This window comes from Notamacropus eugenii, chromosome 2, assembly GCF_028372415.1.
Source record: "Notamacropus eugenii isolate mMacEug1 chromosome 2, mMacEug1.pri_v2, whole genome shotgun sequence".
Lineage (NCBI taxonomy): Eukaryota > Metazoa > Chordata > Mammalia > Diprotodontia > Macropodidae > Notamacropus > Notamacropus eugenii.
In genome coordinates this window covers 313,689,528-313,708,604 of record NC_092873.1, presented here as the reverse complement: position 1 = coordinate 313,708,604, position 19,077 = coordinate 313,689,528, and the positions used below count along the sequence as shown (strand labels likewise).

At 37.6% G+C, this 19,077-nt stretch overlaps 1 protein-coding gene across 3 annotated transcripts in view; it reads left to right on the top strand.

Moving 5' to 3' along the window:
- ARHGAP44 (Rho GTPase activating protein 44) overlaps positions 1-19,077 on the top strand; it is a 191,803-nt gene that overhangs the window by 145,147 nt on the left and 27,579 nt on the right. For all 3 annotated transcript variants that reach the window (XM_072645033.1, XM_072645032.1, XM_072645029.1), the window contains 2 exons: positions 815-995; positions 15,729-15,950. In XM_072645033.1, coding sequence (XP_072501134.1) covers positions 815-995; positions 15,729-15,950 — 403 coding nt within the window. The remainder of the gene's footprint in view (positions 1-814; positions 996-15,728; positions 15,951-19,077) is intronic.

The following is a 19,077-nucleotide window of genomic DNA, read 5'->3' as shown; positions in this document are numbered from 1 at the left end:
AATGCCTTCCTACACCCCACCCCACCCCCACCAAATTGCCTTGTACTTAATTTGTATATGTTTAGTATTTATTTATATGTGTATATATTATTCCCCACAAGATAAGATAATATCTTTGAGGGTGGATACCGTCTCTTTTTTTTTGTCTTTGTATCCCTAGTGTCTGTGCTCACAGTAGGCACTTAATTAATGCTTATTGGCTTGTTAGCTTGAACCAGCTGAGATAATTAGACTTGTAATAGTTCTACATGCTAGTCTTGTTACTGAGTTAGTGACTTTACTTTTTAATAATGCTTTTTCTTCTCACGAGATAGCTACTGCTAAGTTTAAGAGGGGTCCACATGGATAGAAGACACTGAGCGTGCTAGCTCTGTATTTTAGCCCCCTGTGGAAACCAGTCTCATACTAATCTAACACTGAAAAATCTATAATTCAGGTTATTTCTGCTTTGTGTGTCACTATCTGAGAGATGAGTTATTGATTATTCTAAGAGCTCTATTGATGGCAAAGGATGGAAACTGGGAAGAGGAAAGGGGCAGGGATGTAGTCCAAAAATATGAATAAGAAGTGAGGATGGAGAGATGCAAAGTTATAGCTGTGTGGGCTCTGGGAAGTGTCGGTAAGTAAATTCCAATGGGAAAAAAAGAAATAGCTTGGTTAAAGTTAGTGGCATAAGGAATGAGATAGACCTTTCTATGTAGAAAAACAAGAGGTGGAGATACCTCTTGCCCTCATCAATCAGAAGGTGTGAGGGGTGGGGAGGGGTGGTCATAGCACATGAGGCTTTACACACCCATTCTTTCTTCCCTGACAGAGATAGAGTTTAATGTGACAGGTAATTACGGGAGCCCTATACATGTGAACCACAATGCCAATTACAGCTCAGTGCCATCTCCTGATATGGACCCTCCTGATCAGCGACAGCCTGAGCCAGTCCGGCGGCCCCTCAGTGTAGCTACTGATAATATGATGTTGGAGTTTTACAAGAAGGATGGGTATGAACAGATATTTCTTTCTCAGTCCTGGGAAAAGCAGGTGGGGAGGGAGATATAAGAGAAATGCAGTTTGATGGGAAATTCATAAACTTTAGCAGCAGCTAAGAGACATCCAAATGTCTGTCAAATTCATAAAAACATAAGGTAGTAAAACTGGAATGGATAAAAATTTAAATCTTTATTATAGAGTTCTATATCACCCATACTAGTCAGCAGCCAGGATAAAAAAATGAAACAATGGCTAAAAACTGTATCTCCCACTGAAACCTTATGTAGAGTTCCACATACTAGTCTGTAGCCAGGATCAAAAACAACAAAACCCTGAATCTCTTATTCCTAGTGGACAACCAGGATTAAACACACACACACACACACACACACACACACACACACACACACACACACACACACTTCTCTTTTTATGCCAGAAGTTCATATGAACTGAGCAGTCACTTCTTCAAAGAAAGAAAAAATAAAAAGCACCATCAGTAAGATCTAGATAATGAGAAATTAAGCTAGACCCTTTGTAGTGCCTCCCACAAGGACTCAAACAAGGCCCTAGGGTCGGTGGGTTGCTCCATTGGAAAGACATGTTATCATAAATTATTTTAGAATGTATATGATCCTGAAGATAAGGGTGATCTCTATCTGCAGACTAGCTTTTCCATATGTTGATAGGGAAGGCTGGGTATGAATCTAGGAGTCTCATTTTCTCTAAAGAGGGTGAACAAACTTCCTTTTCCAAGGTGACCAGATGGAGTTCCTTCACTGTTAACTGGAGGCCTTGGGATTCATCTCAGAGCTTTTTGGGGGGGGGGGGGGGGGAAGGGTTATACATCTTTCTTTCTTGTTAAGAATAAGATGTGATGGATGGAACCAAGATGGTGAAGTGATAGTATGTACTTACCTAAGCTCGAAGACAAACTCCTTCAGATACCTTGAAAAGGGAATCTGAACAAATTTTAGAGTGGCAGAATCCTCTAGGAGACATAGTATGACAGATTTCCAGCCCAAGACAGCCTGGAAGGTCGACAGGAAGGATCTGTTGCACAGGGCTGGAGGAGTGCAGAGTGCACAGCACATGGGCTGTACCACATGGACCCTCCCATGGCAAAGCTGAGCAGGAACTGCAGGCAGTCAGAACCAGAAGCAGCAGTGCAGATTTTCAAACATATCAGCCCAGGATAGGAGTCCAGTGAAACTGAGTGAGAGGGAAATGCAGAATCCCAGGCAACAACATCAGCCTCTCCTGAAACTGTCAACCTGCAGATTAAATGTCTATAAGTCACCTACTTAAACTTCCAGGAGCCAAGGTGGTGGAGTGATCAGTAAAAGCTCTCCCCCTCCCCTTGCTGACCTTGAAAAATCCAGAAAATATGTCCCCAGGAAAAATCCTGCAATAGTGGGATCAGCCAAAGGGGTAAACAGTTTCTTAACCCAAGAGGCTAGGAAAATCACAAAGGGAGGGCCCTCTTGCTGTGGCTGAAGGGGACCAGTATAGGACTGGAGCTGTCCCAGACAGCCCCAGTTCACCTCAGAGAACCAGGAGGAGATCCTGAGCCCCAGGGCATTGCAGCCCATAAGCACCAACACAGCCAGGGGAATTGGGCAGACACCAGGTCAGACAAGAGTTCATCAGCCACTGAGCCTGCCTCTGCTCTAGCTCAGGAGAGTAGACCTCCTATGGCTAGACCATCCCTCCCCCACACATCATACAGTGAGCTCCAGGAAAACTCAAAAAGACTTCACCTGGCCTCTGCCTTGACACAGCAGCCAGCTCAGCAGCAAGTAAGCTGTAGCATTCTAGCTTCTAGCTGAAAGAACTAGAGGCCATGATAAGCAGAGCCTCAAGTTGTAAGCACAAGAACCATGGGACATAGCCCCCTGTGCCCCAGAAGCAGAGTTCCACTCTAAAAGCCAAGAAAAAGGCAACATCATGAGCAAGAAAAGGAAAGATCAGATAATCTTTCTATGGGTACAAGGACCAAAGCACAAATACTGAAAAGATCAGCACTGAGACTGTACTCCCATGTGAAACCTCAGAAGGGAGTATGAAGTGGTCTCAAGCCCAAAGAGCATTCTTAGAAGAACCCAAGATGGATTTTTAAAAACCAAATTAGGGAGGTAGAAGAAGAATTAGCCAATGATTTTAAAAACATGAAAAAAAGAATTCACAGGAGAATTTAAAAAGAAAACTGAACAAATGGATGAAGAGATACAAAACCTGATTGGAAAAATTGGACAAATGAAAAAGAAGATGCAAAAATTAACTGAAGAAAACAATCTATTAGAAATTAAAATTGGGCAATTAGAAACTAATGACTCTGTGAGATATTAAGAATCAGTCAAACAGAATCTCAAGAATGAGAAAAATAGAATAAAATGTAAAATATCTCTTTAGAAAAACAACTGACCTGGAAAATAGATACAGGATAAGAATTATTGGTCTACCAGAAAGTCATGGTGAAAAAAAGAGCGTGGACAATGTCTTCCAAAAAATCATCAAGGAAAATTGCCCTGAGGTCCTAGATCCAGAGGGCAAAATAGTCATTGAAAGAATCCACTGATCACCTCCTGAAAGAGATATCAAACTGAAAACACCAAGGAATAGTGTTGCCAAATTCCAAAACTATCAAGTTAAAGAGAAAATACTGCAAACAGTCAGAAACAATTCAAATAAAGAGGAACTACAGTTAGGATCACACAGGATCTTGCAGCTTCTACACTAAAAGACCAGAGGGACTAAAATATATTTCATAAGGCAAAGGAACTTGGACTACAACCAAGGATCACTTACCCAGTAAAACTGAGCATAATAGTTCAGACAAGGAGATAGACATTCAATGAAATAAGGGATTTCCAGACCTTTCTGGTGAAAAGGCCAGAACTCAATAGAAAATTTGACCTTCAAATACAAGTCTCAAAAGAGGCATAAAATGTAAATAGGGGGAAAAAAAACTTGTTATTCAATATGGGCAAACTATTTACATCCCTATAAGGGAAGATGATACTTGTTAATCTTGAGAATTATATATTTATTATGCTGTTTAAAAGGATATACATAGAGGAAGTGGGTAAAAATTAAATGATGTGATGATAAAAAATGTGATTTAAGGGTGCAAGGGAGATGTGAAAAGGAGGAGACAGAAAAAGATAAATTATATCACAGGAAGAGGCACAAAAACATATTACAGTAGAAAGAAAGAGGGGAGGGAGATCACTATTTGAGATTTACTCTCATCTGATTTGGTTCAAGAAGGGAACAACAAACTCAGTTAAGTACAGAAATCTAACTGATCCTATAGTCAGTTGGAGGGGAAAAGGGAAAGAAAAGGGAGAGGGCCTGATAGAAGGGAGGGAAGACTGAGGGAGGTGGTAGTCAACTATTAAAGCTATTGTGGAAGGGAAGGGAGAAGGGAGAACTAAAAGCATAAATCGGGAAATAGAATGGAGGGAAAGACACAGATAGTAATTATAACTGTGAATGTGAATGGGATGAATTATCCCATAAAACGGAGGCAGATAGCAGAATGGATTAAAAACCATAAACCAGCAATATGTTGTTTATAAGAAACACATTTGAAACAGGTGGATATACACAGGGTAAAGGTTAAAGATTGGAGCAGAATATGCTATGCTTCAATTGTTGTAAAAAAAAAGCAGGAGTAGCAATCCTAATCTCAGACAAACCAAAAGCAGAAATAGATCTAATCAAAAGAGATAAGGAAGGAAACTATGTCCTGCTAAAAGTCACCATAGACAATGAAGTAATATCATCACTAAACATATGCACCAAGTGGTATAGCATCCAAATTCTTAAAGGAGAAATTAAGGGAGTTACAGGAAGAGATAGACAGCAAAACCATGCTAGTGGGAGAAATCAACCTCCCCCTCTCTGAACTTGATAAATCTAACCTCAAAATAAACAAGAAAGAAGTGAGGGAAGTGAATAGAACTCTGGATAAGGTAGATATGATAGATGTCTGGAAAAAAAATTGAATGGGAAAAAAAAAGCAATATACCTTTTTCTCAACAGTACATGGTACATATACAAAAATTGACATGGTACTAAGGCATAGAAAGCTCACAATCCAGTGTAGAAAGGCAGAAATAGTCAAGGCATCCTTCTCAGATCATAATGCAATAAAAATTATATGTAATAGAAGGTCATGGAAAGATAGACCAAACATTAATTGGAAACTAAATAATCTAATCCTAAAGAATGAGTGGGTTACACAACAAATCAGAGAAACAATCAATAACTTCATTTAAGAGAATGACAATAATGAGACAACCTACCAAACTTATGGGATGTTGCAAAAGCAGTTCTTAGAGGGAGTTTTATATCATTGAACACCTACATGAATAAAATAGAGAAAGAGGAGATCAGTGAATTGGTTGTGCAGCTGAAAAAGCTAAAAAAAGAACAAACTGAAAATCCCCAAGTAAATTCCAAATTAGAAATACTGAAAACTAAAGGAGAGATTAATAAAATTGAAATTAAGAAAATTATTGAACTAATAAATAAAATTGTTGGCTTTATGAAAAAAACAATAAAATTGATAAACCTTTGGTCAATTTGATTTAAAAAAAAGAAAGAAAAAACCAAATTACCAATATCAAAAATAAAAAGGGTGAGCTCACCTCCAATGAAGAGGAAATTAAAGTGATAACTAGAAATTACTTTGCCCAACTGTATGCCCATAAATTTGGCAATCTAAATGAGATGGATGAAAATTTCAAAAAAAATATAAATTGCCCAGAGTAATAGAAGATGAAGTTGAATACTTAATCCCATCTCAAAAAAAGAAGTTAAAGAAGCCATCAATGAACTCCAATATTATATAGACTATTTGGGAAAATAGGCAAAAAAAAGAGTTCTACTAAATTTTTTTTATGATACAAATGTAGTTCTAATACCTAAACCAGGAAGAATCTAAACAGAGAAAGAAAATTATAGACCAATTTCTCTAATGAATATATATATATATGCAAAAATTTTAAATAAGGCATTAGCAAAAAGAATACAGCAACTTATCATGAGAAGAATACATTATGATCTGGTAGGATTTATACTAGGAATGCAGGGCTGGTTCCATATTAGGAAAACTATCAGCATTATTGATCATATTGATAACAAAACTAACAGAAATCATATCATTATCTCAATAGATGCAGAAAAAGCTTTTGACAAAATACAACACCCATTCCTATTGAAAACACTGGAGAACATAGCAATAAATGGAACTTTCCATAAGATAATGAGTATCTACCTAAAACCATCAGCAAGCATTATATGCAATGGGGATAAGCTAGATGCATTTCCAGTAAGATCAGGGATGAAACAAGGATGTCCATTGTCACCACTGTCATTTAATATAGTACTAGAAATGTTTGCTTTAGCAATAAGAGAAGAAAAAGAAATTGAAGGAATGAGAGTAGGCAAAGAAGAAGCTAAGTTATCACTCTGCAGATGATATGATGATATACTTAGAGAATCTCAGAGAATCAAGTAAAAAACTACTTAAAATAATAAACTACTTTGGCAAAGTTGCAGGTTACAAAAAAACCCACATAAAGCATCTGTGTTTCTATATATGACTAACAAAGCCCAACAGCAAGAGATAGCAAAATCTCATTTAAAGCTAGGGTAGACACTAAAATATCTGGGAGTCTACCTGCCAAAACCAACCCAGGGATTATACACAACTACAAAACTCTTTTTACACAAAGAAAGTCAGGTTTAAGTGGAAAAAACATCACTTGCTCATGGGTAGGCCAAGCTAATATAATGAAAATGATAATTCTACTTACATTAATTTACTTATTCAGTGCCACTTGATACTGGCTAAGAAATAGAGGAGTAGACCAGTGGAATAGATTAGGTACTCAAGACACAGTGGTCCATGAATATAGCAATCTACTGTTGGGTAAACCCAAGGACCCCATTCTCTGGGATAAGAACTCACTGTTTGACAAAAAAAATACTGGGAAAACTGGGCATAGACCAATGCCTGAGATTGTACACAAGAATAAAGTCCAAATGAATACATGGTGTAGGTATAAAAACTGATACTATAAACAAGTTAGGGGAGCAAGGAATAGTGTATTTGTCAGATTTATGAAGAATGGAGAAATCTATGACCAAACAAGAGATAGAGAACATTATGAAGTACAAAATGGATAATTTTGCTTACATTAAATTGAAAAGTTTTTGCACAAACAAATCCAATGCAACCAAGATTAGGAGGGAAGCAGAAAACTGGGAATGAATTTTTGCTACTAATGTCTGTGATAAAGGACTCATCTCTAAAATATAGAGAGAACTAAGTCAAATGTTTAAGAATACAAGTCATTCGGCAATTGATAAATGGTCAAAGGATATGAACAGGGAGTTTTCAGAGGAAGAAATTAAAGTTATCTGTAGTTATATGAAAAAATGCTGTAAATCATTATTGATTTAGAGAGATGAAAATCAAAACAACTCAAACAACTCTGAGGTACCACATCACACCTATCAGGTTGGCTAACATGACAAAACAGGAAAATGATAAATGTTGGAGAAGATGTGGGAGAGTTGAAACACTAATTCATTGTTGGTGGAGCTGTGAGCTGATCCAACCATTCTGGAGAGCAATTTGGAACTATGCCCAAAGGGCTACAAAAATGTGCATACCCTTTGACCCAGCAATATTGCTTCTAGCACTGTATCCCAAAGAAATCATAAAAATGGGAAAGGGTCCCACATGTACAAAAATATTTATAGCAGCTCTTTTCGTGGTGGCCAAGACCTGGAAATCAAGGGAATGGCCATGAATTGGGGAATGACTAAACAAGTTGTGGTATATGAATGTAATGGAATACTATTGTGCTATAAGAAATGATGAACAGGAAGACTTCAGAGAGATCTGGAAGGATTTATATGAACTTATGCTGAGTGAAAGGAGCAGAACCAGGAGATCATTTGTACACAGCAACAGCCACCATGTACCAGACTTTTTTCTAGTAGTCTTAGCCCTTCACAGCAATGCTCAACAGACTTGAGGCAAAATGCCATCCACATCCAGAGAAAGAACTATGGAACTGGAACACAGAATGAAGCAGAATATTTTCTCTTGTGTTATGTTTTGTTTTGTTTGGATTTTTCTCATGGTTTCTCCCATTCATTCTAATTCTTCTATGCAACACGACTGGTGTGAAAATGTGTTTAATAAGAATGTATGTGTAGAACCCATATAGGATTGCATGCTGTCTCAGGGAGGAGTGAGGGAGGAGAAGAAAATCTGAGACTTATACAAGTGATTGTAGAAAACTGAAAACAAATTAATTTTTAAAAAAGAATAATATGTGGCATATTTAGGGAGATTGGGAGAGAACCAGAAATTCGTACTCCCTTAGTTATCTCAGGGAAGAACATCTGATTATTGTGTGAATGTGAAACAATAGGTGTTGTTATGGAATTGTTCTTAAATCCCCTTTTCATGGTTGGACTTGAAAATGCTATTTTACTTTTCCTCATTAAGTGGTTGGTAATCTTTTTCTAGAGCATCTCCAACCTGATCAGAGCCTCTGAAGACATTATGGGAAGAATCCAGATCTGGAATTAGAGCCCTGGTTCACATTTGCTCCTTGTGTCCCTTAGTCTAGTCAGTCTGCTCTTCCTACCCCCTGATCCTAAGTGGATCTGGTTCCTAAATACCTCTCTCTTGCAAAACTTTTTTTTTTTCTGGCTAGGCAATTGGGTTTAAGTGACTTGCCCAGAGTCATACAGCTATTAAGTCTCAAGGTTCTGAGGCCAGATTCTAGCACAGGTCCTCTTGATTCCTGGACTGGTACTCTGTTCACTGCACTGACATGACTACCTACTCCTGGCAAAACATTTTAGAATGATTGCTAAGGAGTTATGTTTTGGACCCTGTTATAGTTAGGGCACTAACAATCTGTTAACCATCAGTGGGAAAGAGATAGTGAGCAAATAGAGATACCTTAAACAATGCCCAGGCTAACTGACATCTAGAGTTACTTTTGCCACTTCTAGAGTTCTCTAGAACCAGACACATCCAGTGTTGGCAACCATTCACAAGTGTCATTCTAACACTTTATTTATTCTCACACTTTATTCTTAGCTACGGTGTCGTGTCAGTCATTAAACAGCGTCTTTTCATCAGTGTCTATCAGTGTATGAGATCTCTCTACATATATCCAAAATATTTTCTCTAACAAAGTAAATTCTTAATTGCTTCAGAATTTTATTTAAGGGAAACTATAATTCTTAGTAATTTAGTATGATCTGGCTTTTTCTTAATGCATTTTCCCATTTCTAGCATATATTTAGATGCTTTAAATATGTGAATATGTGCATCTGAATAACTATGCTCCAGAGGTACAGAAGACTGAGTTCATGTATGCAGATACCTATGTCATACTGACATGAGGATTCATTGTTGAATAGAATTCAAGTTCAATTTTATTCAAACAAATTTTACTAGCAAGTTATAATCACTTGCGCTCTGTTGATGTCTCCTTTAATGTCAGAGGTTCTGAGGTTTTTACTTTTATGATAGCATTTCAAAATACTCAATACCCACCATAATAATGCGTCCATATTTTTGTTATGATTATCAAAATTTTTTGATTCAGTTAAAACTATTGGACCATATTACTGAAAAGGTTGGTGATTATTCAGAATGTACTTCTTATACATGTATTACAATATCTTCTACAGTGATAGATTTGTTATGTGTTTTAAAAATTGTGTTCATCCTTTGTTTTCAAAGAGGAGGCATCAGAGAAATGATGACATGACTTGCACTTGACTTTGTTTTGAGTGAGGGAGGGTTGTGCACGTCACCAGCCTCACTTTCTCCTCCTGAGCTATCTGGATCCAGTGGCCAGATATTCATCAGGATGACTGGAGATGGCCCCAGGATGCAATGGGAGACCTTAGCCTTTTAGTCAAAGGCCTTTTCAGGTACTCACAAAGTGAGGTAATGCCCATTCAGTGAATACATCTCTTTAAAAGGTAGTCAGGGGGATGGCCTCTTTAATAGAAAAGAGAAAATAAATAAACAACAGAAATTAAAAATACAAATATCCCAAGAAAAAGCTAGTTTCATAACTGATGCTCCACAGATTTCAGAATGTTCAGAAATTTTTATTCTGTATCTAGTAGACTGAAGATAAGTTAATTTAGGGGAATGGTGAGGTCGGTCAGACAGCATTAACTGTTGTAGCTATTTATTAATATCAGCTTTGTAGTAGTTTTTCTTACTAAAAGGAATTGATTGCAGTGATATAGTATACAAAGCAAAATCCTATCAGAAATGATGCTATGAAATGGAATACCTTTATATGTCTTATAGCATTACTCTCCTTTAGACATGGAGAAACAATGAAATTTGTAATTGGCATCATTGTATTAAAGATATCATTGAGTTTTTTATCTGAAATCTTTGTAATCAGGTTTTCTCAATGAATAATGCAGTGAAATTTGCCTAACAGGAACTTTATTTCACCTTAAAAGAACTTCACAAATGTTCTCTGTTTTTTAGCCATGGAAAAACCACTATTTGTTTTTATATGTATATACACACACACACACACACACACACACACACACACACACACACACACACACACACACACACAAAGCTAGGTGTTTTCTAGCTTTTCTAGAAGGCAGCTAGATAACTCAGTGGACCTAGAGTCAGGAAGACCTGAGTTCAAATCCAGCCTTATATTGTTAGTAGCTATATGACCTTGGGCAATCACTTAACCTCTGTTTGCCTTAATCCACTGGAGAAAAAAATAATAAACCATTACAGTATCTTTGCTAAGAAAATCCCATGGACACTATGGTCCATGAAGTCATGAAAATTTGGACACAACTAAATGACTGAACAACAAATATATGTGTGTGTATATACATATCTATAAATAATAGGTATGTATTATTTAATGTGAGAAACAATGTATAACTCTATCTCACCATTGAATTTAATCAACATTTACATATTAAAATAACTACTGTGGACCAGTTCACTTACTGTTAGGCAATGGAAATACAAGTACAAGTACAAAGAATGAAACAATTCCTACTCACATTGAACTTACACTCTAATGGGGAGAAAATAAGTATATGGACATGCATATGCATGCTTACTTGTGTTTATGTAAATATATGTGTGTGTGTATATATATTACACATATATATAAATACAACTTGATATTTAACTATAGATATTTGTGTTTTCTGTGTATATGTATATATAGAGTAAACACATGTATATGTTTGTATGTACATATATACATATGTGTAAATAGAGATAATAAATACAAAGTAGTTAAATTTAAGGTATATTGGGAGGGAGAGCATTAGTAGAAGCAAGGAGATGAAGGATAGTGTATTGTTTGTGATGAACAGAGAAGCCAATTGGACTCAGTTAAAGACCTCAGGGGAGACTCATCCAGTGAGGCTAGAAAGATAATTTGGGGTTGAATCGTGTAGGACGTTAAAAGCTAAACAAAGTGGTTTAGATTTTATACTGAAGGCAATAGGAAGCCACTGGAATTGGTTGAGCAGGGGAGTCACGTAGTCAGATCTGCACTTAAGAAAAATTACTTCAGCAGGAATATAGAAGAAAGACCGAAGTAGTGAGAGATTTGGGAAAGGAAGATCAATGAGGAGGCTGTTGAAATAATCTAGGAGGCTAGTTGGAATAATGAGAGACTTAACCAAGGTGGTAGCTGCATGAATAGAGAGAAGGGTCAGATGCAAATGCTGTTATGAGAGTAGAGATGACAACTGCAACTGGTTTGGTAACTGGTTGGATATGTAGGGCTGAGGAATCTTGAGGAGTTGAGGATAATGCCAAGGTTATCAAGGTGAGTGACTGGAAGGATTATAGTATATCCAATGGAAGTAGGGAAGTTTGGAAGAAAGGAAGGTCTGCAAGGGAAATATGAATTCAGTTTTGGACAATCTGAGTTTAAGATGTCTCTAGGACATGCAATTTGATATGATAGAGATATGATAGAGAAACTGCAAATATAAATCTGATGAGTCTATTACCAAGAAAGTATGGGGAGAGAAGAAAAACAGGGCCTAGCATAGGAACTTGGGGGCAAAATGGTTGGTTGTTGTCCTTTGTCCTCGAAGAGGACCAAAATGACATCACCATTGTAAAGTGTAATTTCAGTGTGTCCAACTGTGGCTGATCAGACCAACACAAGCTCAGAATGTTCTACCACAGGATGATGTCTTTTGATTCGTGGGTAAATTAGATTTAAGTGAGGCAGAGTTACAGAATCGTCAGCCCCTCTCTCCTCCAGAGTCATCATAGCCTAGTGGCAGGACAGAGTCAAGAAGGCTGGTGATGGCTCAGGATGCAGTGGATGACCTTGGCGTCTTTGGTGTTTAACCCACCTCTAAGCCCTCCACATCACCTGCATCCTCTGCCTTCATGGCAGTTGGAACAAATTGTTCTCATCTGCCCATTCTACCAGATTAAGTCTTCACATGCTTGGGGTAGACACCCCTCTAACTCCCCAATGGGTTTGAGAACCCTTGGTTACCCTCAATCAGGTTTGGCCCGTCTGCCAAAATGGTTTACTGGGGTGTGGCTGCTGTGCATGCTGCAGCTTCTTGGAGCCACAGGTGAGAGTTAGGTGGAACAAGTGAACACCAAAGGTGGAAAGAACCCCAAAAAGGGATCTGAGCCATCATACCAAAGGTACTGGTCCTCCCTAAACACACCCTACACCGCATGGGGGCAACATACAAATGAGGGAATGGCATTAATGATGTGCCAGCAAAAGAGACTGAGAAAGAAAGATTAGATAGATCAGAAACCAGCCAGGAGAAAATACCATCACAGAAACCCAGAGAGGATAGATATCCAGTAGGAGTGAGAGGTCCACAAATGTCTAATGCATCAGACAGGTTAAGAAGAATCAGGATTGAGAAAAAGCCATTATATTTGGCAGTCAAGAGATTGTTGGTAATTTTGGAAAGGGCAGTTTTCATTTAGTGATGAGGTAACAAACTAGACTGAAAAAAAGTGAATGAAAAAATAAGTGACAGTGGTGAATATAGACAATTTTGTCAAGGAGTTTACCTGAAGAGAGGAGGAGATATACAGGATCTACCTTGAGGGTACATAGGATAAGATTTAGTGATTTTTTTTTAAGGGTGGGAGAGACTTGGGCATGTTTGAAACCAATGGGATATTGATTAGCTTTTAGAAATAGGTTAAGGAGAGGGGGGTGATGTTTGTGGATGCAATTTGCTGAGGAATACTATTGAAAATATAATCAAATGCTTGTGCATACAACTTGTCAAGAAGAGCCACCCATTGAGAGAATCAGCTATCAAACTAGACCACTACTATTAAGGCACTTAAATAAATGCTAGTTGACTGACTGATATCCCATTAGCAGACATGACTAGAATACAGGAAACTGAGACAGACTTAGACAAGTAGGAGAAGAATCTGTATAGAGTTGTTTCAGAGAAAGCTAAAAACAGAGAGAGAGAGACAGAAGCAGAGAGAGAGAGAGAGAGAGAGAGAGAGAGAGAGAGATTCTTCTTTGAATCTCATCTGCCAACCCTTATTTCCTAAGGAATCAAGCTGGTTTCCTACCTCCCATTCTCCCATATTACCAGGGTATTCCCAGGGTCCCCTAAGTAATGAAGGCAAGAGGTTTGTTCCAGAGATGTCTCAGGTCCAAGTAGCTTAAATTCCACAATAGATCCTAGAACCAAGACAGTCCATGAGCGCTACAGATAATAATCAGTTGCCCTTGACTTGATTCTACCTATTTTGAAGATACATACATATATATATGTTTGTTGAAGGGACCTCAGAAGTTATCTAGCTCTACTTAGACCTGAATAGGAATTCTTTCTACAGCATGCCTGAAAACTGGAAAGCCATCTTCAGTGAGAGTCAAGGATATAGATTTGGGATATCTCATAGTAGAAATGTTCATATGCTTCTAATTTTGACATGAAGTTTACCTAGATATGGCCAAAATATGATATTATGAATCCTATCATTGCCTTCCACAGAAAAGATAATGATGAATACATAACTGAGCAAGAATTCCCATCTCAACTTAACTTTCTTTTTGAAAATCAAACATTTGCAGTTTTTCCCTTTATAGTGGATATGCCAAACCAAAATTCTCTAAGGTATCTGTGACCCAGCTGCTATGCCCATCCACAGTCCTATTGACAGTCAATCAGTCTCAAGTTTTAAATATTGAAAGTATGTATTGCTGTTCTACTTTGATATCAATATATTTGAACATTTGTTTTGGGAGAGGGAAGTTCTTGGTTTGACTGAAAAATGGTAAGTGTGTGATTTTTGTTCCTTCATCCTTTATTACTGCCCCACATTGGGGGCACTGGAGTTATGGGCACACAATGGCATCTATTTCCTTATATGAATGGCTTATTTTGGTTTAATACATGATCTACATTTTGGTCAGGGAGATACATGAACCACAGTTCTCATTTACACTTCTATATCTGACTTTAATCTAAACTAAAGGGAAATTTACAAGTTCAATTCACTTAATAGTAGGTGGCTCTTCCTGCTAAATCATCTCTCTCTCCCTCTTCCATCCCCATCCCCATCCCCACCACACTGTCTCAACAAAAATCTGCATTAATTTTTGCAATATTTTCACCCATACCAATGGAAAATAAATTTTGACCACATAAAAAGTACAAAGTGAAGTCAGTAAGGGGCTTATTATTATATACCTATATTCTTGGCAGGGGCTCCTTTATTGGGGGATAGCCTTCTCACCCAAAGAAAGATTTAGTTTCTTTGACACTAATATTTGTATGTTTTTGTCCATGCAGCCTTAGGAAAATCCAAAGGTATGGTATCCGCTAGTAGCTGCTGGGCCATGCTTAGCCTTTTAAAACTTAAGCTAGCTATGTCCCAGTGAATTCTTCAAGAGGTTGAATGCTCCGTGTTTGGTTGCTTGGCAGATATTTATGCTGTGTTTTCATCATTAAATTAGAATCCCAAACCTGTGAAGTCTAACCTCCACAGTTTGTGTATGAGGAAACTGAGATGTAGAAGACATTTGCCCAAAGCCATATAGTTAGCAGAGGAGCCAGACTAGACTATAGATCTCATGATGCCCACTTAAAGACACTTTTTATTACACCAAGAGTCCAACACATAATTGATATATTTGCTCTCTATCCTATTAGGCTTTAAAGAACTGATCTGATGTTTCTGTTTATTTTGGGGTAACGTAAAGGCCCAGCTAATAATATCCATGTATTTTCCCTTTCCTTGCTCAAAAATCTTTCTAGACAAGACCATCTCTTATTTTGAGGGAAGGTTTGGGATTGTGGCACAACAGACTCTTAATGTGGCAAAGTAGGTTTAGCAGAATTTCGAAGTACCACAACCCTATTCCTAATTCCTCCTGCTAAGGGAGACTCCTCTACTGAAACCTACACAAACAAGGGTTATCATTGGCTGGCCTCAGCAGAATGTAGGGATGGAAAAAACTTGCTTTGAATTCCCATTTCAATTAGAAGTAACAATTGCATTGCTTACCAGGGAGGGGAGAAAGGGTGCGCTCAGGCTATGCTAATGTTTCACTTTTGTGCAGATGTGCTTTAATGTTTCTGCTTTGTTGGGGGAGGGATCCTGCCAGTTACATTAAAGGATGCTAAGCATGTGTCTTTGTGTCATTCCCAACCAGCATGGGTGTAAGGGTTATGGATACATCTTGGGTGGCCCGAAGAGGTTCCTCTGTCACCCGAAAATCATCCTGTACCCCACCAACTGTGCAGCCTCCTGCTCCACCTTCTGACCTTACTGTTCCACCTCAGTCACCAGTTCCTGAGGAGTTACTTGACATTTCAGCAACTTCTTCCCATTCCCCATCTAGCTTTGGCTCCCAGTCTATGGCTGAGCAGACAAGGTAAGAAAAAAGTTCACTCAGGGTGGGGAAGGTCTGAATTGCTCGAAGTGTGATTCCTCTACTTGCCCATGCCCATTTGGTGGCTCTTTTTGATTCAGTTATGGTGCTTTTCCTTTTCTAACTTTCTCCAGAAATCTGGCACAAAATAATCTTTGAAATTCCTCTGAAAAATAAGAGAGATTTGAAGCTTTTCAAAATCTTCATTCTGATTACATTACAGATTTTTCTCTCTCCCTTTTCTAATTTTCATGGTTTTAAAAAACTTAATTAATGGCTTTATTTTTAGATCACAGTCATTTCCAGATGTTATTTCTCTCACTCACCAATCAAGTGAAGCCCCTAGGACCATATCTATGTAATTGTCATGTTTAGTGAGAAATCCTTCTACCACCTCTCCCCCTCCCCAACAATTTTGAAGGTATCTTAGGTGAAGAATAATAATATTGCCTTTATATTGTAACAAATACAAATGGTTTGTCCACAAGCCAACAGATAGCAACAGCACATGTGCCCTTGTTAATAGAGATTTCTAAGGGCATTGCTAACTATGTTAGCAAAGTAGGAGTAGTCCTGCAACTGTTATGAGGAAGGATTTGGGCTTTTTATAATAATGTTATTTTCACACCTTTGTTTGTCAAAGCGATTTCCCACCTAAAACCTTATGTTATTCTCATAAATTCCCTTAGAAGAAGGCAGGGTTGGTATTTTATCATGTTATAGGTGAGGAAACTAGAGCCCTAAGAGACCTAAGAGGTCATGATGTTCTCAAGATTAGTGACAGGACACATTAGTGACAAAGTAGATGTCCTAGTCTGATGCACTTTCCCTACTACCATGCCTCAGATTCTGCCATTCTGAATTTTCAGATTTTATTTTCATTTTGAATGAAAAGTAAAACCAGGTTCATAGATCTGGAGCTTGAAGGGACCTCATAAGTCATTTTGTCCAAATCCTCATTTTACAGAATAGGAAAATGAAGCCCAGGGAAGATAAATGACTTGTGGGACATGAACTCAGGTCCTCTAACTTCAGAGCCAATACTCTTCCCAGTATGTCATCTGACCATCTTCTTTCTAGGTGGCAGGAAAAATACTAAAGAATACATTATATCATCTGCTTCCTTGACTCAGATTTATCTCTTTAAGAAGCAAAACAGTAATTATATATCAACAAATATTTACTAAGGGCTTACTATGTGCCTAAACTGTGTTTGATATTGGGAATACAGAGAAAAAAATCAGTCTATCCTCAAAATTCTAGAATACATTAAAGGAATTCTACAAGGTGCTAATTAGTTGCCTTGTGCTCAGAATGGTGCTCAGAATGGCCTTAGACTATGCTAGAAGATTATACATTCTTGCAGGTCTGCCATGCTGAAAAGGCTTCAAGTACTGTCCTGGTGACAAATCACCTCATTATCTTAGGACTCAGCTAAGTACAGCAGGGTTTGACTATTCCATAGTGCATGTATGCAGATGGTTCGTTCCCTTGAATGGGAGTAGAAAGGAATTCATCTTTTCTCAGTGGTACATGGCACCTATATGAATATTTATTATGTATTAGGGCATTAAAAACCACACAAGCATATACAGAAAAGCAGAAATACTAAACGCATCATTTTCAAATCATAATGCAATAAAAATTACATCCAATAAAGAGCCATAGAAAAATAGATTAAAAATAATTGGAAAATAAATAATCTAAGTCTAAAGAATGAGTGGGTTAAAGGACGATTCATAGAAACAATATCATGGATTACATGTGGAACTAAATTGAGCTCTTCTGCCGACATGTAACCTGACTCATCACTGAAGGTCTTTCACTTCGATAACTGTTAGCTCCAAAGCCAACCATTTGGGGGAAAAAAAAAGAAGAAAAGATTAGTGTGGCATTTTTACAAAAACTGGCTATGTATTAGGTATAACTTCTCAAATATATGAAAGGAGAATTATTAAACATCTTTTACTGACCATAATGCAGTAAATATTGTATTTAATAAAGAGCTTTTGGGAAAAGTTAAACAAATTTATTGGAGACTAAATTGAATCCTGAAGTGGTAGGTCAAAAAACAAATCATAGTGATTTCACTAAAGATAATGGAAACAATGAGACAATCTACCAACATAGCAAAATTTTTAGAATACGATCAAAGTAACCCCTAAGGAAGATGTATATCTCTAAAACAGTTTCATAAATAACTACCTTAGAGGGTAGATCATAAAGAGAGGTATAAACACAACTATTATGGAAGTCATTTGCAAAACTACACAGATTTGGCCTATATTGAATTGCTTGCCTTCCAAAGGGAAGGGGTGGAGAGGGAGGGAGGTAAAGAAGTTGGAACTCAAAGTGTTAGGATCAACTGTAATGTTCTTACCACTAGGAAATAAGAAATACAGGTAAAGGGGTAAAGAAAGCTATCTGGCCCTACAGGACAAAAGAGAAGACGGAGACAAGGGCAGAGAGGGATGATAGAAGAAAGAGCAGATTGGTCACAGGGGCAATTAGAATGCTTGGGTTTGGGGGGGAGGGGATAAAAGGGGAGAAAATTTGTAACCCAAAATTTTGTGAAAATGAATGTTAAAAGTTAAATAAAAAAAAATAAAGAGAGGTATAAACTGAAAGAAAGAGTAAGAAGCTGTGATTTGGATCTTGATGAGGAAAAGAAAAGAGGGACAGAGGGATGGGAGGTAAGGAGAGAGGAAGTTGATTGCATCAAGTACAGAGCACTGGTGCTTGGCATGCTCCTGTTTTGTGACCCTCCTCTTTGTGAAGAGTAGCCAGAGAGCAAAAAGAGAAAGAGGGATAAGAGAATAAGATGGAGAGAAATAAGCAACTAAAAAACATAATTGTAAATTGAATGGGAAGAACATAGCCATAAAAGAGAAGAGGACAACAAAATGTATTTAAAAACAGAATCCAATAATATGTTGTTTTACAACAGTTAAAAAGTTTCATCCAAAGTTGAAATAAGGGCCTAGAGAACCTCTACAGAGGTGAGACAGATCTTTCTTGCCAACCTCCTAAGTTGTTTTGGACTAGGAAATTATTTTATGCAGCCTTTTTTTTTTATTCTGGCAATGCAGAATTTGATTCGAGGTGTTATTTTAGAGATTTGGAGGAAAAT